Below are 26,973 nucleotides of genomic sequence, written 5' to 3' on the forward strand. Positions count from 1 at the left end.
CTAGATTAAAGAGCGGAGGTTTTGTTCATTATAGTCAAATAATGTGAGTGTGTGAATTACCATTTCATTGCCGTTGGTCTATTTCAAGAGTATGCCATTTTCCCATTATCATAATAGGCTACATTTTCTTAAAATCATTTGATTATGATTGGTCCCGTCTATTCAGTTTTGCAAATAAAAAGCTTTTTTGGTGATAAACTAGCTGTTTTAAAACAGCCTCAAAATCTCTGGTTTTGCTTTTGAACTGCTGCAGGTCAGACTCTGCGAAAGGCTGAGAGAAGCCGGTCCTGCTCTCGGGAGAAAAAGGAGGTAAATGAGCCACTGATGAGGGCTGGTGGGAAGCAACTGAATTTAAAAGGATCTGAGGGAATGGGCTGGTGGTTTAAAGATCCCTGGATCTCCTTTTTTGAGTCTGTTGCTTGAATCCCTGACCCAAAGATAGTTGGCAACTGGAGTTATCAACCCAGTGTCACTAATAATCTCTTACTGAATGTATCAGTCAGTTATGGCTGTGTAACAAGTCACCCAGATTTTAGTGACTTGAAACAACTGTGGGTTTAGTTCATGATTCTGAGGGTCAGCCATTTGGGCTCAGCTTCCCCTAAAGATTCTGCTGATGGGCCAGGCCTTGCTGACCACAGCTGGGCTTTATTTATGCATTGGCCGTTAACAGCTGTGTCACCCTGGGGCTGTCGGAGCATCAGTTATGGTGCTTTAATTCTCCTTCAATGTCCTCCCCTCCTCCAGCAAGCTAGACAGGTTGATTCACTTAGGTTCAGAGATTCAAGAGTATAACAGTGGAGGACTCGGAAACTCCTGAGCCTTAGGCTCGGCACTTGAACGGTGTCACTTCTGCTACTTTCTATGCTTTAAAGCAGATCACAAGGTCAACACAGATTCAAGGGGAATGGGGAAATAGGCCCCAGTTCTTCATGGGAAGAGCTACAAAATATTGAAATATACCACATACTTGAAACTAACCATTCTTGAAATTTTTGAAATTCAGTACGCTGAGCCCACTAGCACTGTGCTAGGCACCAGGGCTAAGACTAAGGGAAGGATGAGAGACAGTCCTTGATTTAGGGTGTGCACAGCACCATTGGAAGGATGTGCCACGAGGTCATCACAATACAGTGTGAAAGTACCAATCCCGGGAGAGAAGGACAAAGGGTGGGATTTCAGTGCAGAAAAGGGATCGCCTACCTCTGCCAGTGGTATCAAGAAAGGCTGATGTAAAGGTTAACTCTTGAGAGTGAGTAGTTTTCCAGGCCAGATAAACAACATGGTCAAATGCAGAAAGATCGAACAAGGAAAGTTGCAAGGTCATTGAGCTTGAGAGGGGAAGTGGCAGGTAGGACCTGTGAATGACTGAAGGGCCCTTCGATCGAGTCCCAAGCCTGTGGGAGTTTACATTTGAGTCTTATTTAGTGGCTGATGGGAGCAGGGGTCTGAAGTCTTGGGTGCTCATCACCTATATCGAGCAATCCTGAAATTCATCAACACTTCAGTGCTCACACTCTTGACTGTAAACAGACCTGATTCCAAAGACAAAAGGAAACTTCTCAGGCTCAGATGCATCCAGGGGCTTAAACGGCCACAGGACCTGATTCTTCTCTCTGTAGCTTGTGGTGCTGCTGCTTCTGTGATGGCCTCGCCCCAGCCAGCTCTGAGGAGGTGGGTTAGGGTGGGCCTGCAAAGGACCCTGTGTTCTTGACTATGACTCATCCTCTCTCCTATTACCTCCTCTCTCAGCTGTAGTCAGAACAGCCAGCATGGCTTTCCTTCCTATATTATCAGCCTGCCTGGGATGAGGGCTTGGAGATAACTGAGGAACTTGGATGCTAAGAAGACTGCAGTGTCAGCCCCCAGTGGGCACTCCAGCAGCTGAACTAGGGTGGCTCTTCCCACTCCTTTCTGATGGGGGCATTTTTCTGAAGAAGTATCAAATGTGAGAGCCCTTTTGAATATACAGAGTAGAAATACTTTAGGTCAGGGGTCCTCAACCCCCAGGCCATGGACCAGTACCAGTCCATGGCCTGTTAGGAACCAAGCTGTACAGCAAGAGGGCAGCAGGTGAGCAAGTGAAGCTTCATCTGTATTTACAGCTGCTCCCTGTCACTCTTGTTACCGCCTGAGCTCCACCTCCTGTCAATCAGCAGCGGCATTAGATTCTCATGGGAGTTTGAACCCTACTGTGGAATGCCCATGCGAGAGATCTGGGGGCCTTATGAGAATCATCCCGAAGCCATCCTTCCCCTCATCCTCACCGCTCCCCCCATGCCACCCTGATCTGCAGAAAAATTGAAAGCAAAAGTGTTTATCCCTCTGTCATGTCTGACTCTTTGCCACCCTATGGACATCAGCCCATCAGCCTCCTCTGTCCACGGGATTTCCCAGGCAGTGGGTTCCCATTTCCTCCACCAAGGGATCTTCCCAACCCAGGGTTCCAACCTGGAGTCTCCTGCATTACAGGCAGATTCTTTACTGTCCACAAAATTGGCCCCTGGTGCCAAAAAGGTTGGGGACCACTGCTGCTTTAGGTGGTTTTTTTGGGCTGGTCTTAAAATTCACGATTGATTCGTTGAAAGAAAATATTTGCAGTTGTTTCATCTGGGCAATAAGATTATGGAAGTGGGTTTTTTGGTTGTTTGTTTTCCCCTTGTGTTTTATGTACTGATTTTTATCATGAGGAATAAAGTGAAACCTAAAAATGAAAAAAGAAAAAAGCAGATGTGCCTGTCTCCATGAAGATCCTTCCAGAAGCCTCAGGGTGGAGAAGCCAGAATGGGGGTGAACACTGGCCTGCAGGCACCTGGCCTCCCCCGATTAAATGATCAAGAGCGAGTACCAGCCCTCTAAGGCCGGGAATGAATTGTTTAAACCTGAGGCCTTTGGTTGCGTAATGACAGCATCTTATTTATCCATGTTAAGAAATTCACTGGAAAATGATGGTTAAGGCAGCCGATAACTAGCAGAGACACTTTCCCCTCCCCTCCTCTCTCTCCTTGGCAACAGGACTCCCCTAATTGCCACTCTCCTGGCTACTCCCAGCATGCCAGCCGCGGAGAGCATTTCACATCACTCCTCTGAAAAATGCCTGAAGTGAGGGAAAACAGAGAATGGGGTTGTTTATCACAACATCCAAGTTCAGTCCTGAAAGATGTTTAAAACGGTTTCAGGCCCTCTGAAAAAGAGAGCACTGACTTTCTTAACACGACTTTTGTTTGGTTAGAAAAACAAGAGAAAGAAACTAATAGCAAGCTGCCAGGACGCTCATCCTGTACATTGTAACATGCCTCTCCACCCACCTCCTCTTTCCGCATTCCTGCCCACGTTGTCTGTGAAGTTCGCACTTCCTGACTCTCTCTGCCTTACACAGGATGCCAGGTATAGCGGAAGCTTTGTCTCCATGAAAGGCAAGGGAAAGATAAGCTGGTGAGAACAAGCAGACAGGGTCCTGTGTCATGTTCCTTCGAGGCTAGGGTATACAGGACAGCACACACCTTGGCAGGTGGATGGGCAGTTTGTATCCTCAGTGGGGATTGGGTACCATCCTGCATGGTGGTGGGCCAGCGCTGCAAAGGGAGGACGAGAAGCTGTTCTCAATGAGCTTGCCAGGCCACTTTCAGCTCCAAAGTTGTGTTTTTTTTGGGCCCATACCCTATGACAATCTTTTAAAATTAAGTGTTGTTCTTCAGTCTCTAAGTCGTGTCTGACGCTTTTGCAGCCCTATGGAGTGTAGCCCGCCAGGATCCTCTGTCTATGGAATTTCCCAGGCCAGAATACTGGAGTGGGTAGCCATGTCCTTCTCCAGGGGATTTTCCCACCCCAGTGATCAAACCTGTGTCTCCTGCTTTGGCAGGCAGATTCTTTACCACTGAGCCACCTGGGAAGTCCAGAATTAGCTGATCATATTCAAAAATTGAGAGATTTCACCAAAAAAATGCAGGCTTCTGGCTTCTCTGCAGAATGGAGAGTGGCAACACTGAGTCTTTCCTTGTTCCTGTAAGGCGACGGTGGGCATTTAAAAAACAAACAATTTAGGGCTTTCCTGGTGGCTCAGCGGTAAATAATCTGCCTGCCAGCACAGGAACTATGGTTCCATTTCCGATCCAGGAAGATCCCACATGCCCTGGAACAGCTAAGCCCGTGTGCTACAACTACTGAGACTGCGCTCTAGAGCCTGGGAGCTGCAACTCCTGAAACCCTTGTGGCTTAGACCGTGCTTTGCAACAATAGAAACCACCTCAATGAGAAGCCTGCAAACTGCACCTGCAGAGTAGCCCTCGCTCGCTGCAACTAGAGAAAAGCCTGTAGAGCGAGGAAGACCCAGCACCGCCAAAAATAAATAAGTAAAATTTAAATGTATGTGTATGTGTATACAGATGTATGTTTGATATGCCAGGTCTTAGTTGCAGCATGTGGGTTCTAGTTTCCTAACCAGGGATCAAACCCAGACGTCCTGCATTGGGAACTCGGAGTCTTAGCCACTGGACCACCAGGGAAGTCCCTGGGTAATGACTTTTGATGAAGACCTGTCTTCTTTTAATGGGATCCTCCCTGTGCCACCCCCACCCCCCCCCCACCCCCCGACCTGCGTGACTACAAGCAGGTATCAGAACCGGGCCTTGGGCTGGATGCTGGGATGTCAGCAGTTCACAAATATCACAACATGTTTGTATCACTTGGGAGCTTTTCAATAACCTGATTCTGGGAAGGATTGAAGGCAGAAGGAGAAGAGGGAAGCAGAGGATGAGAGGGTTAGATAACATCACCAGCTCAGTGAACATGAATTTGAGTAAACTCCAGGAGACAGTGAAGGACAGGGAAGCCTGACGTGCTACAGTCCATGGGAATGTAAAGAGTCGGACACGACTTAGCAACTGAACGACAACAACAACGGTCCAGGTCTCTTTCCAGATCAGTTAAATCACAATCTCTGGGGGTGTGACCGAGGCATCAGAATTTTGTAATTCCCCCCAAGTGATTCTGACATGCAGCCATGGATGAGAACCAGCCTTTGTGTGTGTGTGTGTGTGTGTTATTATTTATTTTTAATTGGAGAATAATTGCTTTACAATGTTGTGTTTGTTTTTGGCATACAACAACATGAGTATACTTATGCCCCTTCCCTCTTGAGCCTCTCCCCCACCCTGCCCAATCCCACCCCTCTAGGTTGTTACAGAGTGCCGGGCTGAGTACCTTGTCTTATTCAGCAGCTTCCCACTAGCAATCTATTTTACACATGATAGTGTATATATGGGGGCTTCCCGGTGGCTCAGTGGTAAAGAATCCACCTGTGATGCAGGAGACGCGTTTGATCCCTGGGTTGGGAAGATCCCCTGGAAGAAGGCATGGCAACCCACTCCAGGATTCTTGCCTGGAGAATCCCATGGACAGAGGAGCCTGGTGGGCTTCAGTCCAGTGGGGTGCCAAGACTTGGACCTGAGTGAAGCAACTGAGCACACACCCAGTGTACATACATCAATCCTAATCTCCCAGTTCACACCACCCTCCCCTTTCCCACTGTGCCCACAGATACTGAGAACCAGCGTTTTATACTTATTAAGTTCTCAGCCTGGGTGCTTCCCCCGCCAGACAGACAAGCTCATAGCATAGCAGAAAAGCATAGAGGAGAGCCAGATCAAAACCCCAGCGGGTGTTGGAGGAGAGAGAGAAGACTTCCTGGAAGAGGCGGCTTTAACAGAGGCTTAGGAAGCATGACAGTCATTTCTGAAAGAATATTGCTTGGATGGCTGGCCTGAAGTCAGTAGCTACTTTTGAAGTAGCTGGTAAAAATATCCGCCACCTCTTCTCTAGCAAGGATTCACGGCTCCCGCCTGTGGAGTTTATGTAGTGTTTCTGGCCTTTGGTCATGAATTGTTAATGATTTCTGAAATCCTGGCCATTGTGGTTTACTCAAAAATCATTAGAAAGTAAATTTTTCATACAGTGTTAAAAATTTTTAAAAACAAACAGGAAAACATAGAGGAGGAAGAAATATTTATTCATCAACCCCTTACTGATCAGGGCCCACAGATGGCAACAGAAACACTGTGGGGCTCGAGAGCACGGTGTTGAGGATACGCCCTGCTCTTACACAGAGCCACGGAGGCCCCAGGCCACTCTGTGAACGGAGCCCACAATGTGCTTCTGCTCAAATGCTTGTCCTGTGACCTTTAGCCTAGTCTCTTGACCCTTCTCACCTCATTTCATAATTCCCATCTTGGAGACTTGGTATACAGAATCAAGGCAGTGATAAAGTGCCTAGCACTGTGCATAGTAAATATTCCATAAATGTTAGTTGCTACATAATTGTGATCATTCCTTAGCGTGTCTAGAATTTAACAGAGAGGCAGCCATGGCCTTAGATGGAAATGACAGCACAATTGCACTCAGGGCTGAAGGGGTCTTCCTTGCTCCAGGCGGACTGTAGGCTGATTCCAGGCTTCCGGGTTCCTGGCTGTGCGCCCCAGGCAGGCAGCTCTGGGGCCCCCACTGTAAACCACTCTGAGAGCCTTCTGTGATAATGGACTGCCTCCTCCTGCAGCTGATGGGAGATTCTGCAAAATGCCCCTGACAGCACACTCTTCTGCTGAGCTCAGTTTGTAAAGGACTGCAGAAGTCATTTAACTCAAGCGCCTAGAAAATGTTAAGCCTTCCCTTTGCACGCACGTGTAAGTGTGCACATGCACACATACGCACACACAAGCACTTCCTGCTGTTAACAGAGCCTTGTGGTATAAGGACTAGAGACGCCTTTCGTGTTCGCCAAGTAGAGGAGGAGACTGGGATATCAGGGGGACCCAGCAAAGCAGGGAGGCGAGGATTCAGGGAGCCTCCAGGGACCAGGCTCTCTGGACAGCTTCTCTGTGTGCCACCAGGAGCACGCCTTCACTCCCCTCTGGGCCCTGGACCTGGTGTTGTCTTCATACTCCTCTCTTCCAGTTATTTCTTCTCCCGGCTCAGAGGCCAGAAAGAGTCTGATCAACCTGCCTAATCAATACTAAGCGGCAGAGACTCCCCTGCTGGTCCAGTGGTTAAGAATCTGCCCGTCAATGCAGTGGACCAGGGTTCGATCCCTGGTTGGGAAGATCCCACATGACACAGGGCAACTGAGCCCCCACGTGCCCCAGCTACTGACGCCTGTGTGCCCTAGAGCCCCAGCTTCACAGCAGGAATACCCACAGCCATCAGAAGCCCATGCACCTCAATTAGGGTCTAGCACCCAATTGCCACAACTAGAGAAAACCATAGCATAGCAGTGAAGACCCAGAACAGGCAAAAATAAAATAAATAAGTGAAATTAAAAAAAAAACACCGCTAAATACATTGAGGGGTACGATGCTCTTGACATTGGCCCCCCAGCTGCCCTCCCAAGAGACAACCATTGTAATCAGTCTCTGTCCTTCCAGAAATATTCTACCCTCTCTGCCCTTACCTCCACCCCCTGCCTTTTAACACAATGACAGCATGCAGTACATTGTTCTGGGTTTTTCTTTTTACTTAACAATGTGTCTCAGAGAATATCCTGTAGCAGCACATGTATACAAATCTCATTCATTCTTTTTTATGGCTGCCTAGTACTTCGCTGTGAATGAACAGAAACCCAGTCCTTTATCTGACGTCTTTGGAGCCAAACGTGTTTCTAGTTTTTTAGAATTTAGAAAGTAGTATTATCTAAGTATAGCCCTGGGTCAGCATTCTGTAGTCAAATATATTAACATATCTGTAGGAAAATACGAATGTTCATACTACTACTAAGGTGGGATAAAGACTAAATTTCATGTCAGTTCAGAGCTAGTTTTGCTACTAAAAAATGACATTTAGAGAATTGTAAAAGTGAGAAAATGAAGTCATTCAGTCATGCCCAATTCTTTGCGACCCCATGGATAGTAGCCTGCATCAAGCTCCTCTGTCCATGGGATTTTCAAGGCAAGAGTACTGGAGTGGGTTACCATTTCCTCCCTGGTGGCTCAGATGGTAAAGCGTCTGCCTGCAGTGCAGGAGACCTGGGTTCGATTCCTGGGTTGGGGATATCCCCTGGAGAAGGAAATGGCAATCCACTCCAGCACTCTTGCCTGGAAAATCTCATGGATGGAGGAGCCTGATAGGCTACTATCTATGGGGTCGCAAAGAGTTGGACATGCTTGAGCGACTTCACTTTCACTTTCACACTTTTCTCCAGGGAATCTTCCCAACCTAGGGAGTGAACCCAGGTCTCTCACATTGTAGACAGATGCTTTACCATCTGAGCCACCAGGGAAGTCCAAGAGAATTGTGAACTTGTCCATAAATATATGACTTGTTGTTTAGGCTGTAAGCTGTGTCTGAGTCTTTTACAACTGCATGGACTGTAGCCCGCCACAGTTCCCCTGTCCATGGGATTCTCCAGACAAGAATACTGGAGTGGGTTGCCATTTCCTTCTCCAGGAGATCTTCCCGACCCAAGGACTGAGCCAGTGTCTTACATCTCCTGCATTGAAGGAGGATTCTTTACCACTGAACCTCCAGGAAAGCCTAAATATATAACTAGTTCCCAGTTAATGCCCTAGAGAAGGAAATGGCAACCCACTCCAGTATTCTTGCCTGGAGAAGTCTATGGACAAAGGAGCCTGGTGGGCTACAGTCTATGGCGTTGCAAAGAGTTGGACATGACAGAGCGACTGACCGACACTTCCCGGTTAATGACTAATCTAGGCTATCAGGAGTCTTCTGCTACTATAAGAATATTGTAGAGCAGGCATCTCTGTGCAGATGTGCAGGTATAGCCAAAGGTTAACTCTTATAAATAGAATTAATGGATCAAAGAGGTTGTGATTTTTTAAAATCAATGATCCTAATTTGTCTTGTAATGGTGCATGAGTGGGGCAGAGTTTTTTGTTCAGGACACCTTGTGGGATTCTGGCCAGATTCAAGTACAGCTGCCCTTAGCTGAGGCACTCACACTCAGTAGCCTCAGCTGTGGGTCCCTGGTCCTTTGCTTAGCGGGGAATGGGAGCAGGGTATTATCCTGAAAACATGGGGGCATGTCCAGCACCTCGATTTCTGAGTGCCAGATCTCCTGGGCCCTCGGCCCCAAGCACCTGTCGTGGCCAATTGCAGGAGGCCAGTGATTCTTCTTGTAAGTTTCAGACCCCGCCAGCCTGCAAACAGCAGACCCTTCCCTTTGCTCATTTCAGTTCTGTGTTCTTGCAGCTTCAGTCCTTCTGCGGGGATCGGGAGCTGCCTCTTGCATGTTTACAGATCTCCACTGCTTTGTTGAAAATGTTAAAAAAAAATTTTTTTAAAAGGAAGGAAGAGGGAAAAAAAGACAGTGGAAGCTAATGGTGCTGCATTACAAGAGCCTGTCCGGTGTGACAGCTGACATTCCAAATCTGTACTTTTCCTGGAATGAAGCCTTTTTGTTCACATTTCTGGGCAGAGAAGAGTGAAATTCATTTTACATCCAACAGCTAGTTGCATTCCCTGTGGTGAAGTTAGTCTTTCTGCTTCTTGTGGTCTTGGTCTCTGTAGCTTTGAGAACTTGGACAGTGGGGGCTCTGGTGACATGAACAGCTTCTGATTTCTGTAGGGGCAGGTCAGTCACATGGTGGGTTTAGAAGCAGCAGAGCCAAGTAGTTGAGCCTGTGAACCCTGGACCCAAACAGCCCGGATTCCCAGGCTCCTGCCGTCACTCAGGCAAGATACCTATCCTGTCTGTGGCCTGACTTACTCTTCTAAAGAGTAGGAATATGGGCTTCAGCTGCCAAGGCGGTAGACACAGCTTCAGTCCCTGATCCTGGAGGATCCCACGTGCCTCGGAGCAACTGAGTCCATGTACCACAACTATTGAACCAGTACTCTATAGTCTGGGAACCACAACTACTGAGCCCACGTGTCACAACTACTGAAGCCTTTGCCCCCGGAGCCCTAGCTCAGCAGCAAGAGAAGCCACCGAAATGAGAAGACTATGCACCATGATTAGAGGCTTCCCTGGTGGCTCTGCTGGTAAAGAATCCACCTGTAATGCAGAAGACCTGGGTTCCATCCCTGGGTCAGGAAGATCCCCTGGAGAAGGGAATGGCTACCCACTCCAGTATTCTGGCCTGGAGAATTCCATGGACTGTATAGTCCATGGGGTTCTCAAAGAGTTGGACCCAGCTGAGTGACTTGTGCTTTCCCGCCCTCCACAACTAGAAAAAAGCCGTGCAGCAACAAAGACCAAGTACAGCCAAAAATAAATAGATAAAATCATTTTTCTTTTATTTTTTCAAAAAAAGAGTAGGGATAGTATAGAACCTACAGTCTAGGGGTGAGGTAAGGATCCAGTGAGCTAATGTATGTAAAGTGCTTAGAATGGTGCCTGGTACTTACTAGGAGCTGGAAAAATGAAAATGGTTACATATCTTTGGATACATCCAAAGATGTACATCCAAAGATACACTTTGGATACGTGTTGAGTATTATAATTTAGGACTGGTATTGTAATTAGTATTATACTGAGGGCAAAATGGCCTGATTAAAAAGCGAATCCCTTCCGAGTCAGAGAAGGATGAGAACTCTTGCTAAGAAAAAGCAGGACACAGATTGGTCATTGTTCCTCGCCGCTTCAGTCCGATGGAACAGCACATCGTCCCTCTTGTGAGAATTACCTTGCCCTTGAAATCACCAGCCTACTCCCAGGCCCCTGCCATCAGGCTGTGAGCTGCAGGAAACGTTTACGCAGCTGCTGAGCCTGTAACCCAAGCTGAACAAACGGCAAGGCCAAGAATCGAGCTTCAAGAAGCAAAGAGAATCAATTTCTGATAAAGTGCCAGGAAGGAGATTGACACGTCTAAAACCTTCCTGGTATCAGCTGAGCTTCCAACACAAGATTAAATTTGAACAAAAAAACCCATCAGAGAGCTGCAATTTGTGACCAGAAGGAGATAATGTTGACAGCTTCTTCCCAAGTCAGGTTTGGATAAGCAGTGTGCCCTTCACCAGAGCATCAAAATTTTCTTTTTTTTTTTTTTCAAAATTTTCTATATCCTCAAACCTTAGGCATTAAATTGCCCTGAGTCCCTTTACCTCTCCACCCCCCCCCATCACTTTAGAGAATGCAGAATATGATGAGAAAAGAAAATGATACTATTCAAGTAAAGGAGGTTCCTGCAAATTACTGATGACAGGTGTGTTTCATGATGAATGGGAGCCCACAGAACTGTTGCCCAGTCTGGGAACACCTCTGGAGAAGCAGGGCCAGGGCTGTAAGAGTGCCAGGCCCCCAGGGCTCCAGTCCTAAGTTACCATGGTTGACCGTAGGCACACCCTCTCTCCCTGCTCTGGGCCTCCATTTCCCCTGCAACCACCCCAGGTCTGATAAGAGCCAACATCAACTTCATCAGGGTCCACAAGCCGTGTCTCTGAGGTTCTGTTCAAGTGATAGAAGCCCTTCTCAACCCAGCTTCAGGGCTTCTCTGGTGGTCTGGGTGCCATGCAGGAGACACCGGTTCGATCCCTGGTCAGGGAAGATCCCATATACTGTGGAGTAACTCAGCCTGTGAGCCATAACTAGTGAGCCAGAGTGCAGCAACTGCCAAAACCTGTGTGCCTAGGGCCTGTGCTCCACCGCGGTGAGAAGCCTTCTTTCTCAATCCAGATGCCATGAGTTAACTTTCCCCTTTTATAGGTTTACCTAGACAGATATAACACACTCTAATATCTGTTAGGCACCTTCCTTAGCCCTTCTTGGTTTCCTTAACTGTAAAGTGGACAGCGTTCGTCCTTCCTCTCCAGACGTCCAAGGGCTCAGTGCGGATGAGGAAGATAAACATGGGAAGCCCAGCCCCGCTCAGAGGATGCCCCTGCCTCTCACACCGGGCACTTTCTCTCTCTTCCCCATGGATCCTGCTGATGGTTTAGAACTAGAGAGGGTCCCAGACTCCTGGGACCACAGGGCTGGGCGGGTGAATGAGAAGCTGGGACAGTGACTGCCAGATAAATGAAAGCCTCAGTTTCCTTGCCTGATGACCCAAGATGGTCTGACACTGACCTTCCCCAGCTAAGCACTGTTAATGATGGCTACATTCCCGTTCGTTGTTGTTTTAGTTGCTAAGTTGTATCCAACGCTTTTGCAACCCCTTGGACTGTAGCCCACCAGGCTCCTCTGTCCATGGGATTTTCCAGGCAAGAATACTGGAATGGGTTGCCAATTTCCTTCTCCAGGGGACCTTCCTGACCCAGGGATTGAACCCAAGTCTCCTGCATTGGCAGGTGGATTCTTTGCCACTGAGCCACCTGGAAAGTCCTGTATTCCCCTTGGAGGCTGCTGAAGAGATTATATGCCCCTCCTCACCCTCTGCTATGTGTAGGAAAGTCCAAGAAAGTTCTCAGCTTCTTTTCCCAGGATGACTACTTTGATGGCCTTTTGCTTTTTCAATACAGAAGCCTAAACTCTTGCAAAAATCTCTTTGAACTGCCCATGCTCTGTTGATGCCCTGGGAGATGGCTTGAGTGATCAAGGGCAGGGAAGCTGTCCAAGCCTGACTGCTTTCGTTTGCAATCCTGGTTCTAACTCTTAATTTGCTGTGTGGTCTTTGAAAGTGAAAGTAAAAGTCACTCAGTCGTGTCTACCTATATAGTCCATGGAATTCTCCAAGCTAGAATACTGGAGTGGGTAGCCTTTCATTTCTCCAGGGGATCTTCCCAACCCAGGGGTCAAACCCAGGTCTCCTGCATTGCAGGCATTCTTTACCAGCTGAGCTTTCTTGGCACTTTACATAACCTCTCTGTGCTTCAGTTTCCATCTGCTGAATGGAACTGAAAGCATAGTACCATCTCATGGGGCTGTTGAGAGAATTAAATAATACATATGAAGTACTTAGAACTATATCTGTAAGTCCTGTTTAAAAGTATGTTATTATTTGTCCAGTCCCACTGCCGAGTCCCGTTCCAGAATGTTCCATCAGCTGGGGTAGCTGGGGGAGGTAGTGTCGGTGTAGTTCATATCTGCAGGCATTGACCTCAGTGGGGCTGGCTCCAGACATTTTTAATGTATTTTTGATTCCAGAACTAATGCATGCCAATTGTAGAAAAATAGAAGAGGCTTAATGCTATAAAAATTAGTCCTTATCCTACCACCTATAAAGTCACTATTTTTATTTATTTTTTTATTCCCTTCTCAGTTCAGTTCAGTTCAGTTGCTCAGTTGTGTCCGACCGTTTGTGACCCCATGGACTGCAGCACCCCAGGCTTCCCTGTCCATTACCAACTCTTGGAACTTACTCAAACTCATGTCCACTGAGTCGGTGTTGCCATCCAACCATCTCATCCTCTGTCATCCTTCTTCTCCTGCTTTCCATCTTTCCCAGCATCAGAGTCTTTTCCAATGAGTCAGTTCTTTGCATCAGGTAGCCAAAGTGTGGGAGTTTCAGCTTTAGCATCAGTCCTTCCAATGAATCTCCAGGACTGATTTTCTTTAGGATGGACTGATTGGATCTCCTTGCAGTCCAAGGGACTCTCAAGAATCTTCTCCAACACTATACTTGAAAAGCATCAATTCTTCGGTACTCAGCTTTCTTTATAGTCCAACTCTCACACCCGTACATAACTACTGGAAAAACCATAGCTTTGATTAGATTAGACCTTTGTTGGCAAAGTCATGTCTCTGCTTTTTAATATACTCTCTAGGTTGGTCATAGCTTTTCTTCCAAGGAACAAGCATCTTTTAATTTCATGGCTGCAGTCCCTATCTGCAGTGATTTTGGAGCCCAGGAAAATAAAGTCTCACTGTTTCCATTGTTGCCCCATTTGCCGTGAAGTGATGGGACTGGATGTCATGATCTTCGTTTTCTGAATGTTGAGTTTTAAGCCAACTTTTTCACTCTCCTCTTTCATCTTCATTAAGAGGCTCTTTAGTTCTTCTTCACTTTCTGCCACAATGGTGGTGTCATCTGCGTATCTGAAGTTATCGATATTTCTCCCGGCAATCTTGATTCCAGCTTGTCCTTCATCTAGCCCAGCATTTCTCATGATGTACTCTGCATATAAGTTCAATAAGCAGGGTGACAACATACAGCCTTGATGTACTGCTTTCCCGATTTGGAACTAGTCTATTGTTCCATGTCCAGTTCTAACTGTTGCTTCTTGACCTGCATACAGATTTCTCAGGAGGCAGGTCGGGTGGCCTGGTATTCCCATCTCTTTAAGAATTTTCCACAGTTTGTTGTGATCCACACAGTCAAAGGCTTTGGCATAGTCAATAAAGCAGAAATAGATGTTTTTTTCTGGAACTCTCTTGCTTTTTCAGTGATCCAACGGATGTTGGCAATTTGATCTCTGGTTCCTCTGCCTTTTCTAAATCCAGCTTGAACATCTGGAAGTTCACAGTTCACGTACCATTGAATCCTGGCTTGGAGAATTTTGAGCATTACTTTGCTAGAGTGTGAGATGAGTGCAATTGTGTGGTAGTTTGAGCAGTTTTTGGCATTGCCTTTCTTTGGGATTGGAATGAAAACTGACCTTTTCCAGTCCTGTGGCCACTGCTGAGTTTTCCAGATTTGGTGGCATATTGAGTGCAGCACTTTCACAGCATCATCTTTTAGGATTTTCAATACCTCTACTGGAATTCCATCACCTCCACTAGCTTTGTTTGTAGTGATGCTTCCTAAGGCCCATTTGACTGCATTCCAGGATGTCTGGCTCTAGATGAGTGATCACACGATCGTGGTTATCTGGGTCATGAAGATCTTTTTTGTATAGTTCTTCTGTGTATTCTTGCCACCTCTTCTTAATATGCAACTATATATATTTCGGGCTTAGGATTATACTAAAGGACAATTATAAATGCCTACCTTCCATTTCTTTTTTAGTTTTTTTTAATTGAGGTATAATTTACATACAATAAAGGAGACAATTTTGGTGTACACTTTTATGAATTTTATGAGTGCTCCTGTGTTACCACTACCCACGTCAAAATATGGACCATTCCTAGCAATGCAGGAGGCATCTTCATGCCCCCTCCCAGGTACTGCAGCTCTCCAGGAGGGTGACCACTGTCTTGGCTCTGATGGTATAGAGTAGTTTTGCCTGTATTTGAACTTCATATAAATGGATTCACAGAGTAAGCACATTTTTTTTGTCTTTGTTTTGTTTTTGTTAAACATATCTGTGAGATTCATCCATGTTTTTCTTTTAGTTACTTATTGTGGGGCGCTGGGTCTTTGTTGCTACAGTGGGTTTTCTCTCGTTGCGTTGAGCAGGGGTGACTCTCCGGTTTGTGGTGCGCGGGCGTCTCACGGCAGTGGCTTCTCTTGTTGGGGCGCATGGTCTCAAGAGCTCCCGGCTTCAGTAGCTGCGACACACAGGCCAGCTATAGCACAGGGGCTCGGCTGCCCCACAGCTGTGGAGTCTTCCCTCACCAGGGATCAAACCCGTGTGCCCTGCACTGGCAGGTGGATTCGTATCCACCGGACCACCAAGGAAGTCTTCATCTGTGTTTTTAAATGTATTAATAGTTAAACTGTGGTATTAAACCTTCAGTTATCCTTTCATTAGAATAATTGTCAATTTTAAAAATAATTTACCTGTCATTATTTTTTTTTAATTTCAAGTTTGCTCACTAAATTAAAAAATGTTCTTCAAACATACCCCAAGCTAATAACCCTATCTAGAAATAACCTGCCATTGGTAGAATGTTCATCTTTCTAGACTTTTTTTCTGTTTATTACAGTTCTAGTCCCTGTTTCAGTTGGGAGTGCATTTGGCCGCAAAGAACAGGAAACCCAACTAACAATGGCCTAAACCAGGGATCAGCAAGCATTTTAAGTTACAACTACTCAACTCTGTCATTGTAGTGTGGAAACAGCCTGGGGCTGTGTTTCAATAAAACTTTATTGACAAAAATATGTGGTGGGACAGATTTGGCCTATGGGGTATAATTTTTTGACCCTTGGATTAACAATAGGGATTTATTTGACTCACGTGGCAAAACAGTCTAGAAATAGCCTTATAAAAAAAAGCCTAATGATTTATACTCCTACTAAAAATATTTGAGAATGCCAGACTCTCTAAAAAACCTTGCTAATAGTGGCTAACAGCCTATCCTGTTTTTGCCAGTACTTCTTTGTCCTTATTCCTGTGTTTGGGGAAACACCTCTGCCTGATCTTCCCACTCAGTAATTTTCTCTATATCTATTCTGTTCTCCATTATCTTTTTTAAAAAAAGTTATTGATGGATTGATTTTGTTTTTATTTAATTTTTTTGTTGCACTGAATCTTCATTGCTGTGCACAGACTTTCTCCAGTTGCAGCAAGCAGGGGCCACTCTTCGTTATGGTGCATGAGCTTCTCATTGCAGTGGCTTCTCTCAAGGTGGAGCACAGGCTCTAGGCACGCAGGCTTCAGTAGCTGTGGCACACAGGCTTCGTTGCTTTGCAGTATGTGTGATCTTCTCAGACCAGGGATCGAACCACGTCCCCTGCATTGGCAGCTGGACTCTTATCCACTGTACCACCAAGGAAGACCTCTTCATTGTCTTTTGATTTTTTTTTTTTTTTTTAGTTTTGATGATTAAATGTTGTATTCATGATTTCTGATTCTCTTCCATAGTAGATTGTTCAAGGAGTCAGTGCCTTCTCTGATTCTTTTGATAATATTAAAAATGTTTCTAATGCCTCTGCTTGCATTGTTATCTCGGTTTCTTTCATTGTTTGTTTGTTGAGTTGGCCCCTCTCTTTCATGGTGTGAGTTTTCTTGAAATGTTTGGTAATTTGTGAATATGTGCTCTTCTATGTAATGCAATCTGTTTTGTTGTCTGTGAATGCATTTTCTTTTTTACGAGAGTTTGCTACCAGTGATTATGGGCAGAGGGGTGGAAATTACCACAAAAAATGTGATGCTTGTCTTCTGAGCACAGAATTCTTCCTTTTTCTTCTGAATATATTCTGCTTTTCTGTCCCAGAGACCCACGGTCACAGCTCCTACAATCTGGATGGATTGAAGAGCCACTTCTTGGCATCCTCATAGGCATTCTCAACCCATCTCTTTCACCTTTAACCTCAGGTCCCGTCCTCTCCCTGGAGAATGTGTTGTCTCTAGGCCTGGAGCAGCCCAAGACCCCCTTCCCATATCACAATCCTCCTTCCGAGCTTTCGATTTGGCCTGCGCTTGTTTTCATTCATCCAGTTCTGTCTGCCAGTGTTTCTCAAGAATTTCTCAACATTTTAAATCCAGCAGTATCACCCCTCCTCATCTTCCTGTGAATTTTATTTTGTTTTTAAAAAATGTTTATTTATTTAGTTCAAAGTGTTAGCTGCTTAGTCGTGTCTGACTTTTTGCAACCCCAAGGACTGTAGCCCACAAGGCTCCTCTGTCCATGGGATTTTCCAGGCAAGGGTACTGGAGTGGGTTGCCATTTCCTTCTCCAGGGGATCTTCCCGACCCAGCGATGGGTCCCTGCACTGCAGGTGGATTCTTTCCTGTCTGAGCCACCAGGGATGGTGGCATCATGTCTTAGTTGCAGCAGGTGGGGTCTTTTGCTGAGGTGCGTGGGCTTCTCTCTAGTTGTGGTGCCCAGTCTCCAGAGCCTGGGGGCTCAGCAGTTGCAGCACATGGGCTTAGCTGCTCCGTGACATGTGGCATCTCAATTCCCAGACCAGGGATCAAACGAACCGAGTCCCCTCTATTGGAAGGCAGATTCTTAACCATTGGATCACCAGGGAAGTTCCTTATGAATTTTAAATGGTATCATTTCTGTGGATTTGGGTAGGAGAGGCTGCTGTGTGTACTTGCTCTTGGTCTTTCCAACTTGATTCAGTCTCAAGGTGACTTATTAAGAGTTTTCACCTTCCTGGGCGCCTTCATCTGGACAAGTTCATTCTTCTCTAAAAATACACTGTCAGAACCAAACTGAGTATCCCGACTATGAACGGATCAGTATAGACCATGGAGATAGAGTGTACTTTCTAGTAAGAACTGGGTTCCCATACTGACTCTGCTCTCTACTACACTGGTCAAGTCCCTTCACTCACCTAAGCCTCAGTTTTCTCACCTGTCAAATGGGAATAACACCCCCTTATAGGTTAATGAAGGCGTCAATTGCAATAATGTGTCAAGTGCTTAACATGGGGCCTGGCCCACAGTAGGTGCCGAAACGTGTTAGTTCCCTTCTTCCCTCTGATCCTAACAAAATTTCCAACACATCGCGTGTGCTATGGTTGTGCTATGCTTTTGGCAGCCCCATCACCCTGTTAGCTCATAGTGAACACATTAGCTAAAAGACCTGCCTTTGTCTCGTGAACTTTTCTCAAGCAGACTTTTCCAATGCCTCTCCTTGTATAGGACCTTTACCCTGGCCATGATGCATTTTATCAAGCTGTTCTTGATCCATGTCTAGCCTGTAGAAATTGACCTGAACCCAGATTCCGTCATCCAGTTTATTCCATGTGCCACCCATCTGAATGTCATCTGCAGACTGGATAAAAGAGCCTTCTACAGCCAGATCTGGCCATTGATAAAATTATGGCCTGGGATAGGACCAAGGACAGAACCCCATGGCATGCCACCCTTCAGGGGAGAGTAATTTAAGTGACTGAGCAGGATGATTAATCTGTCTAGTTCCTGTAACAGTCTGTCCTTGTGACTTGATTGTAATAATAATGTTAGCAACCAGGTATTGGGTGTTATTTACAGGCCAGGCACTGAGGTAAGCATTTATCATATATTATTTTTATTTTTCTTATAACAAGTCTATAAGGTAAGCATTTGTCTTACTTAGGACTTGGTTGTAAAAAATAAACTCCATCTAGCTTTTGCAGAACAAGGACTATATTACTTCATTGTTGTTGTTGTTTAGCCACTAAGTCATGTCCTGCTCTTTTTCAACCCCGTGGACTGTAGCCCGCCAGGCTCCTCTGTCCATGGAGTTTTCCAGCAAGGATTCTGGAGTGGGTTGCCATTTCCTTCTCCAGGGGATCTTCCTGACCAAGAAATCGAACCCATTTCTCCTGCATTGCAAGTACATTCTTTACCACTGAACCACCAGGGAAGCCTGTATTACTTCATTCAGTTCAGTTCAGTCGCTTAGTCGTGTCCGACTCTTTGCGACCCCATGAATCACAGCACGCCAGGCCTCCCTGTCCATCACCAACTCCCGGAGTTCACCCAGACTCACGTCCATTGAGTCAGTGATGCCATCCAGCCATCTCATCCTCTATCGTCTCCTTTTCCTTCTGCCCCAATTCCTCCCAGCATCAGAGTCTTTTCCAATGAGTCTACTCTTTGCATGAGGTGGCCAAAGTACTGGAGCTTCAGCTTTAGCATCATTCCTTCCAAAGAAATCCCAGGGCTGATCTCCTTCAGAATGGACTGTTTGGATCTCCTTGCAGTCCAAGGGACTCTCAAGAGTCTTCTCCAACACCACAGTTCAAAAGCATCAATTCTTTGGCGCTCAGCTTTCTTCACAGTCCAACTCTCACATCCATACATGACCACTGGAAAAACCATAGCCTTGACTAGATGGACCTTTGTTGGCAAAGTAATGTCTCTGTTTTTCAATATGCTATCTAGGTTGGTCATAACTTTTCTTCTAAGGAGTAAGCGTCTTTTAATTTCATGGCTTCAATCACCATCTGCAGTGATTTTGAAGCCCCCAAAAATAAAGTCTGACACTGTTTCCACTGTTTCCCCATCTATTTCCCATGAAGTGATGGGACCAGATGCCATGATCTTCGTTTTCTGAATGTTGAGCTTTAAGCCAACTTTTTCACTCTCCATTTAACTTTCATCAAGGGGCTTTTGAGTTCCTCTTCACTTTCTGCCATAAGGGTGGTGTCATCTGCATATCTGAGGTTATTGATATTTCTCCCGGCAATCTTGATTCCAGCTTGTGCTTCTTCCAGCCCAGCATTTCTCATGATGTACTCTACATATAAGTTAAATAAGCAGGGTGACAATATACAGCCTTGATGTACTCCTTTTCCTATTTGGAACCAGTCTGTTGGTCCATGTCCAATTCTGACTTTGCTTTCTGACCTGCATACAGATTTCTCAAGAGGCAGGTCAGGTGGTCTGGTATTCCCATCTCTTTCAGAATTTTCCACACTTTATTGTGATCCACACAGTCAAAGGCTTTGGCATAGTCAATAAAGCAGAAATAGATGTTTTTTCTGGAATTCTCTTGCTTTTTTGATGATCCAGCAGATGTTGGCAATTTGATCTCTGGTTCCTCTGCCTTTTCTAAATCCAGCTTGAACATCAGGGAGTTCACAGTTCATGTACTGCTGAAGCCTGGCTTGGAGAATTTTGAGCATTATTTTACTAGCATGTGAGATGAGTGCAATTGTGCGGTAGTTTGAGCATTCTTTGGCATTGCCTTTCTTTGGGATTGGAATGAAAACTGACCTTTTTCCAGTCTTGTGGCCACTGCTGAGTTTTCCAAATTTGCTGGCATATTGAGTGTAGCACTTTCACAGCATCATCTTTCAGGATTTGAAATAGCTCTACTGGAATTCCATCACCTCCACTAGCTTTGTTTGTAGTGATGCTTTCTAAGGCCCACTTTACTTCACATTCCAGGATGTCTGGCTGTAGTTGAGTGATCACACCATCGTGATTATCTTGGTCGTGAAGATTTTTTTGTATAGTTCTTCTGTATATTCTTGCCACCTCTTCTTAATATCTTCTGCTTTTGTTAGGTCTATACATTTCTGTCCTCTATCGAGCCCATCTTTGCATGAAATGTTCCCTTGGTATCTCTAATTGTCTTGAAGGGATCTCTAGTCTTTCCCATTCTGTTGTTTTCCTCTATTTCTTTGCATTGATTGCTGAGGAAGGCTTTCTTATTTCTTCTTGCTATTCTTTGGAACTCTGCATTCAGATGCTTATATCTTTCCTTTTCTCCTTTGCTTTTCGCTTCTCTTCTTTTCACAGCTATTTCTAAGGCCTCCTCAGACAGCCATTTTGCTTTTTTTGCATTTCTTTTCCATGGGGATGGTCTTGATCCCTGTCTCCTGTACAATGTCACGAACCTCATTCCATAGTTCATCAGGCACTCTATCTATCAGATCTAGGCCCTTAAATGTATTTCTCACTTCCACTGTATAATCATAAGGGGTTTGATTTGGGTCATACCTGAATGGTCTAGTGGTTTTCCCTACTTTCTTCAGTTTCAGTCTGAATTTGGCAATAAGGAGTTCATGATCTGAGCCATAGTCAGCTCCCGGTCTTGTTTTTGTTGACTGTGTAGAGCTTCTCCATCTTTGGCTGCAAAGAATATAATCAATCTGATTTCGGTGTTGACCATCTGGTGATGTCCCTGTGTAGAGTCTTCTCTTGTGTTGTTGGAAGAGGGTGTTTGCTATGACCAGTGCATTCTCTTGGCAAAACTCTATTAGTCTTTGCCCTGCTTCATTCTGTATCCCAAGGCCAAATTTGCCTGTTACTCCAGGTGTTTCTTGACTTCCTACTTTTGCATTCCAGTCCCGTATAGTGAAAATGATATCTTTTTTGGGTGTTAGTTCTAAAAGGTCTTGTAGGTCTTCATAGAACTGTTCAACTTCAGCGTCTTCAGCGTTACTGGTTGGGGCATAGACTTGGATTACTGTGATATTCAATGGTTTGCCTTGGAAATGAACAGAGATCATTCTGTCATTTTTGAGATTGCATCCAAGTACTGCATTTTGGACTCTTGTCGACCGTGATGGCTACTCCATTTCTTCTAAGGGATTCCTGCCTGCAGTAGTAGACATAATGGTCATCTGAGTTAAATGCACCCATTCCAGTCCATTTCAGTTCACTGATTCCTAGAATGCTGACGTTCACACTTGCCATCTCCTGTTTGACCACTTCCAATTTGCCTTGATTCATGGACCTGACATTCCAGGTTCCTATGCAATATTGCTTTTTACAGCATCGGACCTTGCATCTATCACCAGTCACATCCACAACTGGGTATTGTTTTTGCTTTGGCTCCATCCCTTCATTCTTTCTGGAGTTATTTCTCCACTGATCTCCAGTAGCATATTGGGTACCTACTGACCTGGGGAGTTTCTCTTTCAGTATCCTATCATTTTGCCTTTTCATACTGTTCGTGGGGTTCTCAAGGCAAGAATACTGAAGTGGTTTGCCATTCCCGTCATTACAAGGCTCTAAAGGGGAGGTGCTCCCCAGAAGCCAAAAGCAGTGATGTTCCTGGGCGACATGAGGACAGAAACGGTGTCAGGAATGGTGAATCAGTGCCTGGGGCCCTCTGGGTTCCAGAAAGGCCTCTATGGCTCTTATCTTTACATCTGTCAGTATCTATCCTTTTTTAATTTTTTAGTATTTATTTATTTGGCTATACCAGGTCTTAGTTGCAGCATGTGGGATCTAGTTCCCTGACCAGGAATGGAACCCAAGCCCCTACATTGGGCACTTGGAGTCTTAGCCACTGGACCACCAGGGAAGTCCCTGTATCCTTCTTCTCACCTGGTACAAACCAGCTTTCTGTTTCTTGGTTCACCTAGTAGACAGTAGTCCCACTAGCAACTCTGAGCTCATGTTCCGCTTTTCGAGAAAGCAGTCAGATCTTCCCTGAGCCTGTTCATCCCAATTCCCCAGGATTATTGGCGCTGCACGGAGGCTTCCCTGTAGCTCAGACAGTAAAGAGTCTGCCTGCAGTGAGGAGATCCGGGTTCGAGCCCTGGGTTGGGAAGATCCTCTGGAGAAAGAAATGGCAACCTGCTCCAGTATTCTTGCCTGGAGAATCCCATGGACAGAGGAGTCTGGCTGGCTACAGTGTATGGGGTTGCAGAGAGTCAGGCATGGCTGAACGCCTAACACTGCTACTGGCCCTGCCCAGATCAGATGCCTGCTCCCAGGCAGCACTGGGGTTGACACTGTCTGGACATGACTTCCAGGAGTCCTGGGCTATGACCTGGTGGCCGTGGGGCCAGCGATGTCCAGAGTCCTGTCCCGTGTCATCTGTACATTTTACAAGTGAAAGGGAGACCCAGAGTCACATGGCAAGTAAGTAGAGGAAACAAGACGTGATCCTGGTCTGTCTGTTGCCAAAGCTGGTGGAGCTGATGCTGTGCTCCTTGAATCAGGCCATGTGGTCCCAGGGCGGCCCCTGTGGTGGATTGGATGGGGCTGGCCCGTGTCCCCACTGGGGGAGCTTGAGCACCCAGCTTTGCCTCTCTGTAGTTCAGTCCCAGATCAGGACTCCGAGGTTCTTGGTTAGTTGGTTTGCTTGTTTTATTTATTTGTTTATTGTTTTGGTGATTCGGCAGATGCTTCAGCTCTAGTCCTCACAGAACTCAGAACTGTGATGAGGAACCTGACGCTTCAGAGGTTATGCACAGACTGTGGAGTCCAGTAAAACTGGGTTCAGATTCCAGTGCTGCCACTTTTTCACTGCTGGCTCTCTGCCTCGGTTTCCGTAACTATTAATATGAAATGGAGGTGATGCTACCTACTCTATCTGTTGGTGTGACGATTCAGTGAGATACTACAGGTAAACCACACGTGGCCCGTGTAGACCAATCAATTCTATTGATGTTACCAGTTGATTAACTCAGAAACAATGGGAAAGGCACAGGAATCCAGAGGAGAAAGCCTTTTTTTAGAGAAGATTTTTTGTTGTTTTTGTAGAACATTTTGTAAAGTCTTAATTGAATTTGTTACAGTATTATTTCTGCTGTATGTTTCGGTCTTTTGACCACAAGGCAGGTGGGAATCTTAGCTCCCTGACCAGGGTTCGAACCTGCACCCCTTGCATTGGAAGGCACAACCTTAACCATCGGACTGCCAGGGAAGACCCCCAGCGGAGATAGCCTTTTACTCATTGACAGGGTAGGGAGCGAAAGGTAGATTGGCCAGGGTTCCAAGGGGAAAATGATGTTGAAACTTGAAAAGTGGAGAAGAGGATTGAGAGAAGGGCCAGTCCGGTAAGAATAGGTACAGGCATATGAGCACATCCAGGCATGTGAGGGACCAGTGGGTAGTTTACTGTGATAGAAGTAAAATATTGGGAGCAAATGGGGTTGTGAAGCTGGGGTCCGATCGAGAAAACATTGCTTGTTCGTGTGTCCATTTGGCAAGTATTTGTCGATGACTTGCTGTGTGCCAGCCACTGCCCTGGGTCCTGTCGGTTCTGCAGTGAACAGAACAGGCACAAATCTGCACGTTTGTGGCACTTACTGCTAGTGATTGGAGGTAGGCACTAAGCAAATAGATAAAATACAAAGGGAGTCAGAGGGGGAAAAAAAAAGGCAGGGAAGCAGGGTGGGGGCTGCGAAGAGGGTTGTTACGTCGCATAGGCCCTTGGGCAGAGACTAAAGGAGGGGCAAGGGGAGAGCTTTGGGCGGAGAAGACCGTGAAAATGAAAGGCCTGAGGTTGCCGCTTGTGTGGCTGAATTAAGGGAGATGAGGCGCAGGGTGGTGGGAGGCCAGTAAGGAGATGTAAAAGCCAGTTGTATAGAGCCTTGGGGCCATTTGTAGAACTTGTGGGCTTCCCAGGTGGTGCTAGTGGTAAAGAACCCACCTGCCAGTGCAGGAGACGTGAGATGCTGGTTTGATCCCTGGGTCAGGAAGATCCCCTGGAGGAGGGCATGGCAACCGACTGCAGTATTCTTGCCTAGAGAATCCCTTGGACAGAGGAGCCTGGCGGGCTACAGTCCATAGGGTCGCAAAGAGTCAGACACAACTGAAGTGACTGAACACACACAGGATTTTGAATGAGTAGGGGGGACTCATGGGAATATTTTCACTGACGGAGGGCCAGGACCGGACAGATTTTAGCAGGATACGCTCCCTGGCTATGTGGGGAGAGTAGACAGTGGGGAAGGGCAGACGGGGAGGCCCATCAGGGCTGCTGCAGAAGGTCTGTGGAGGTGACAGTGACTCGGGCTGGGGGGCAGCAGTGAAGAAGAGAAGGCAGTGGGCGCAAGATGGAGTCACTTGGATCTGTGGTTGGACCCAGACATGGACCCAGATAGAGAGGAATCAAGGACTTTAAGTTTTGGTCTGAAAAGCAGAGAAAGTGGTCTTCTCCTGCGAGGGGGAAGAGAGTGGAGACAGGTTTTAGGAGGAAGATCAGAGATTCAGCTTCAACGCTATGAAGACCTCAGTCAAACAGCTGGAGGGGACTTCGCTGGTGGTCCAAGTGGTTAAGACTCTGAAGTCTCAAGGCAACAGGCATGGGTCCAGCCCCTCTTTGGGGAACTAAGAGGGATGGCCAATAATAATAATAATAATGAAGGTAGCTGAATATGGGATTCTGGAATTCAGAGGAAAATCCTGTCAAGCTGTATCTATCTGCAATGTAGAACCGTTGATTCTTTTTTGAGAAGAGAAGTAGGGTGGATGGAGGTCATTAGTTATGCAGGTAATATAAGAAAACAACATCCCTAAGAAAATGTTTTTAACCTGTTAGATCAACCCACAATCCCTTTTGGTAATTGCCACCCGTTCCTAATCCCAGTCTTCCCCTCCTGGAGTAACTGTTGTCCTAGGCTGGGCATGCCTCCTTCCATACCTTTCTCTGTGCATCAACATACCTCAGCGAATCCATAGACTACATGTAGTATCTTGGGAGTGTAGGTATTTTAACAAAATGGTAACGTAATGAATGCGTCATACGTGCTTTTGTGGCTTGTCATTTGCCCCTCTTCTCTGAACTGTGTCTTAGAGCTCTGCCCTCGGTGTTACAAACAAACCTAGCTTTTTAAAAACTTGTCACCGTATGTTATGGACAGACTGTGGGTTATTCAACCATGTTCCAGATGGAGGACATTAGCATTTTGCACATTCCTCCTCCAGCACCTGTGTGGGTCTCTCTGGTAGATTCCAGGGATTGAGCTGACTGGGTCTGAGTAGATTGAAGCTAGGCGGGGTTTTGTTTTGTCTTGTTTTAGTGGAGACTGCCACGCCGCTCCCCGAAGTGCCTCTGTCAGCTTCCTCACCAGCCGTGGCAGGTTTTTAATGAGGGATGCCACGGGGATCTGTGCTTTAGAGCAAAGCACAGTGGCGGGCTGTGGGTTGGAAGGAATGAGCAGGAAGCCAAGAGACCAGGGAGTTTGTGGGCTGCTGTTCCACTCTTGGGTTTCCCTGGTGGTTCAGCAGGAAAGAACCCGCCTGTAATGCAGGAGACGCAGGAGATGCAGGTTTGATCCCTGGGTCAGGAAAATCCCCTGGAGGAGGGCGTGGCAACCCACTCCAGGATTCTTGCCTGGAGAATCCCATGGACAGATACAGTCCATAGGGTTGCAGAGTCGGGCACGGCTGAAGCAACTTAGCATGCACTCACGTTCTGCTCTTAAGAACCCACATTTTAGGGGAGACACAGGCTACTTTCGGGGCTGAGAGAGTTGGTTCCCTTCCCTTCCTTTCCTCCTGGAAATAGATTTACACAAACGAAATGCCGCTGTCCTGCAGCCTGCACGCCTGGCTTCTTCCCTGTCAGCCAGTTTCTATTCCTAGCCCTCCTCACCAGCTAGAAGTCATCCTCTCCTGAGAAAGACACCAGTCGAGACATTATAAAATTGCTGTTTTTATTAGAGCAGACCAACTCCTCCATCATCGAGACCCTTATCCTGCCTGGTAGCATCCTTGCCTGACACGCTCGGCGGCGCGTTCAAGGGCTGGTGCATGACCAAGGTTGTGTTTGTCACTAGCCTGGCGCCTGTTGAGAGAGTGTGATCCCAGCCCCACTCCCGAGACAGATGGAATCCTGTAGCCAGCTGCTCTCCTGTTCCTACACTCTCCTGTTCCTGCATGGGGAAAGGAAAGTTGTAGCCTCCGAAAAGTTACGTCATCTTTTCTTTGCCTGAATTTCAGGTGGGTGTTAACTTTGTATAAAGTGCCTTCCCGGTTAGCTCAGGGAACTAGGTCTAGGGTCTAAACTTCAAGTTTAGATTTTGTGCGCTCATAATTAGAAACTTTGAAATGTTTCTCTTCGGCATCATCTTCATTGCTAACCTTTATCAAGAATGTATTACACAGTCGGCAATATTTTAAATGTTTTGTGTTTAT

General features: G+C 46.2%; 1 protein-coding gene across 4 annotated transcripts in view; it reads left to right on the top strand.

The window, feature by feature from the left end:
* Nucleotides 1-26,973, top strand: part of KATNIP (katanin interacting protein) — a 233,032-nt gene that overhangs the window by 19,070 nt on the left and 186,989 nt on the right. For all 4 annotated transcript variants that reach the window (XM_069570404.1, XM_069570402.1, XM_069570403.1 and 1 more), the window contains exon 2: nucleotides 254-309. In XM_069570404.1, coding sequence (XP_069426505.1) covers nucleotides 254-309 — 56 coding nt within the window. The remainder of the gene's footprint in view (nucleotides 1-253; nucleotides 310-26,973) is intronic.

This window comes from Ovis canadensis, chromosome 24, assembly GCF_042477335.2.
Source record: "Ovis canadensis isolate MfBH-ARS-UI-01 breed Bighorn chromosome 24, ARS-UI_OviCan_v2, whole genome shotgun sequence".
Lineage (NCBI taxonomy): Eukaryota > Metazoa > Chordata > Mammalia > Artiodactyla > Bovidae > Ovis > Ovis canadensis.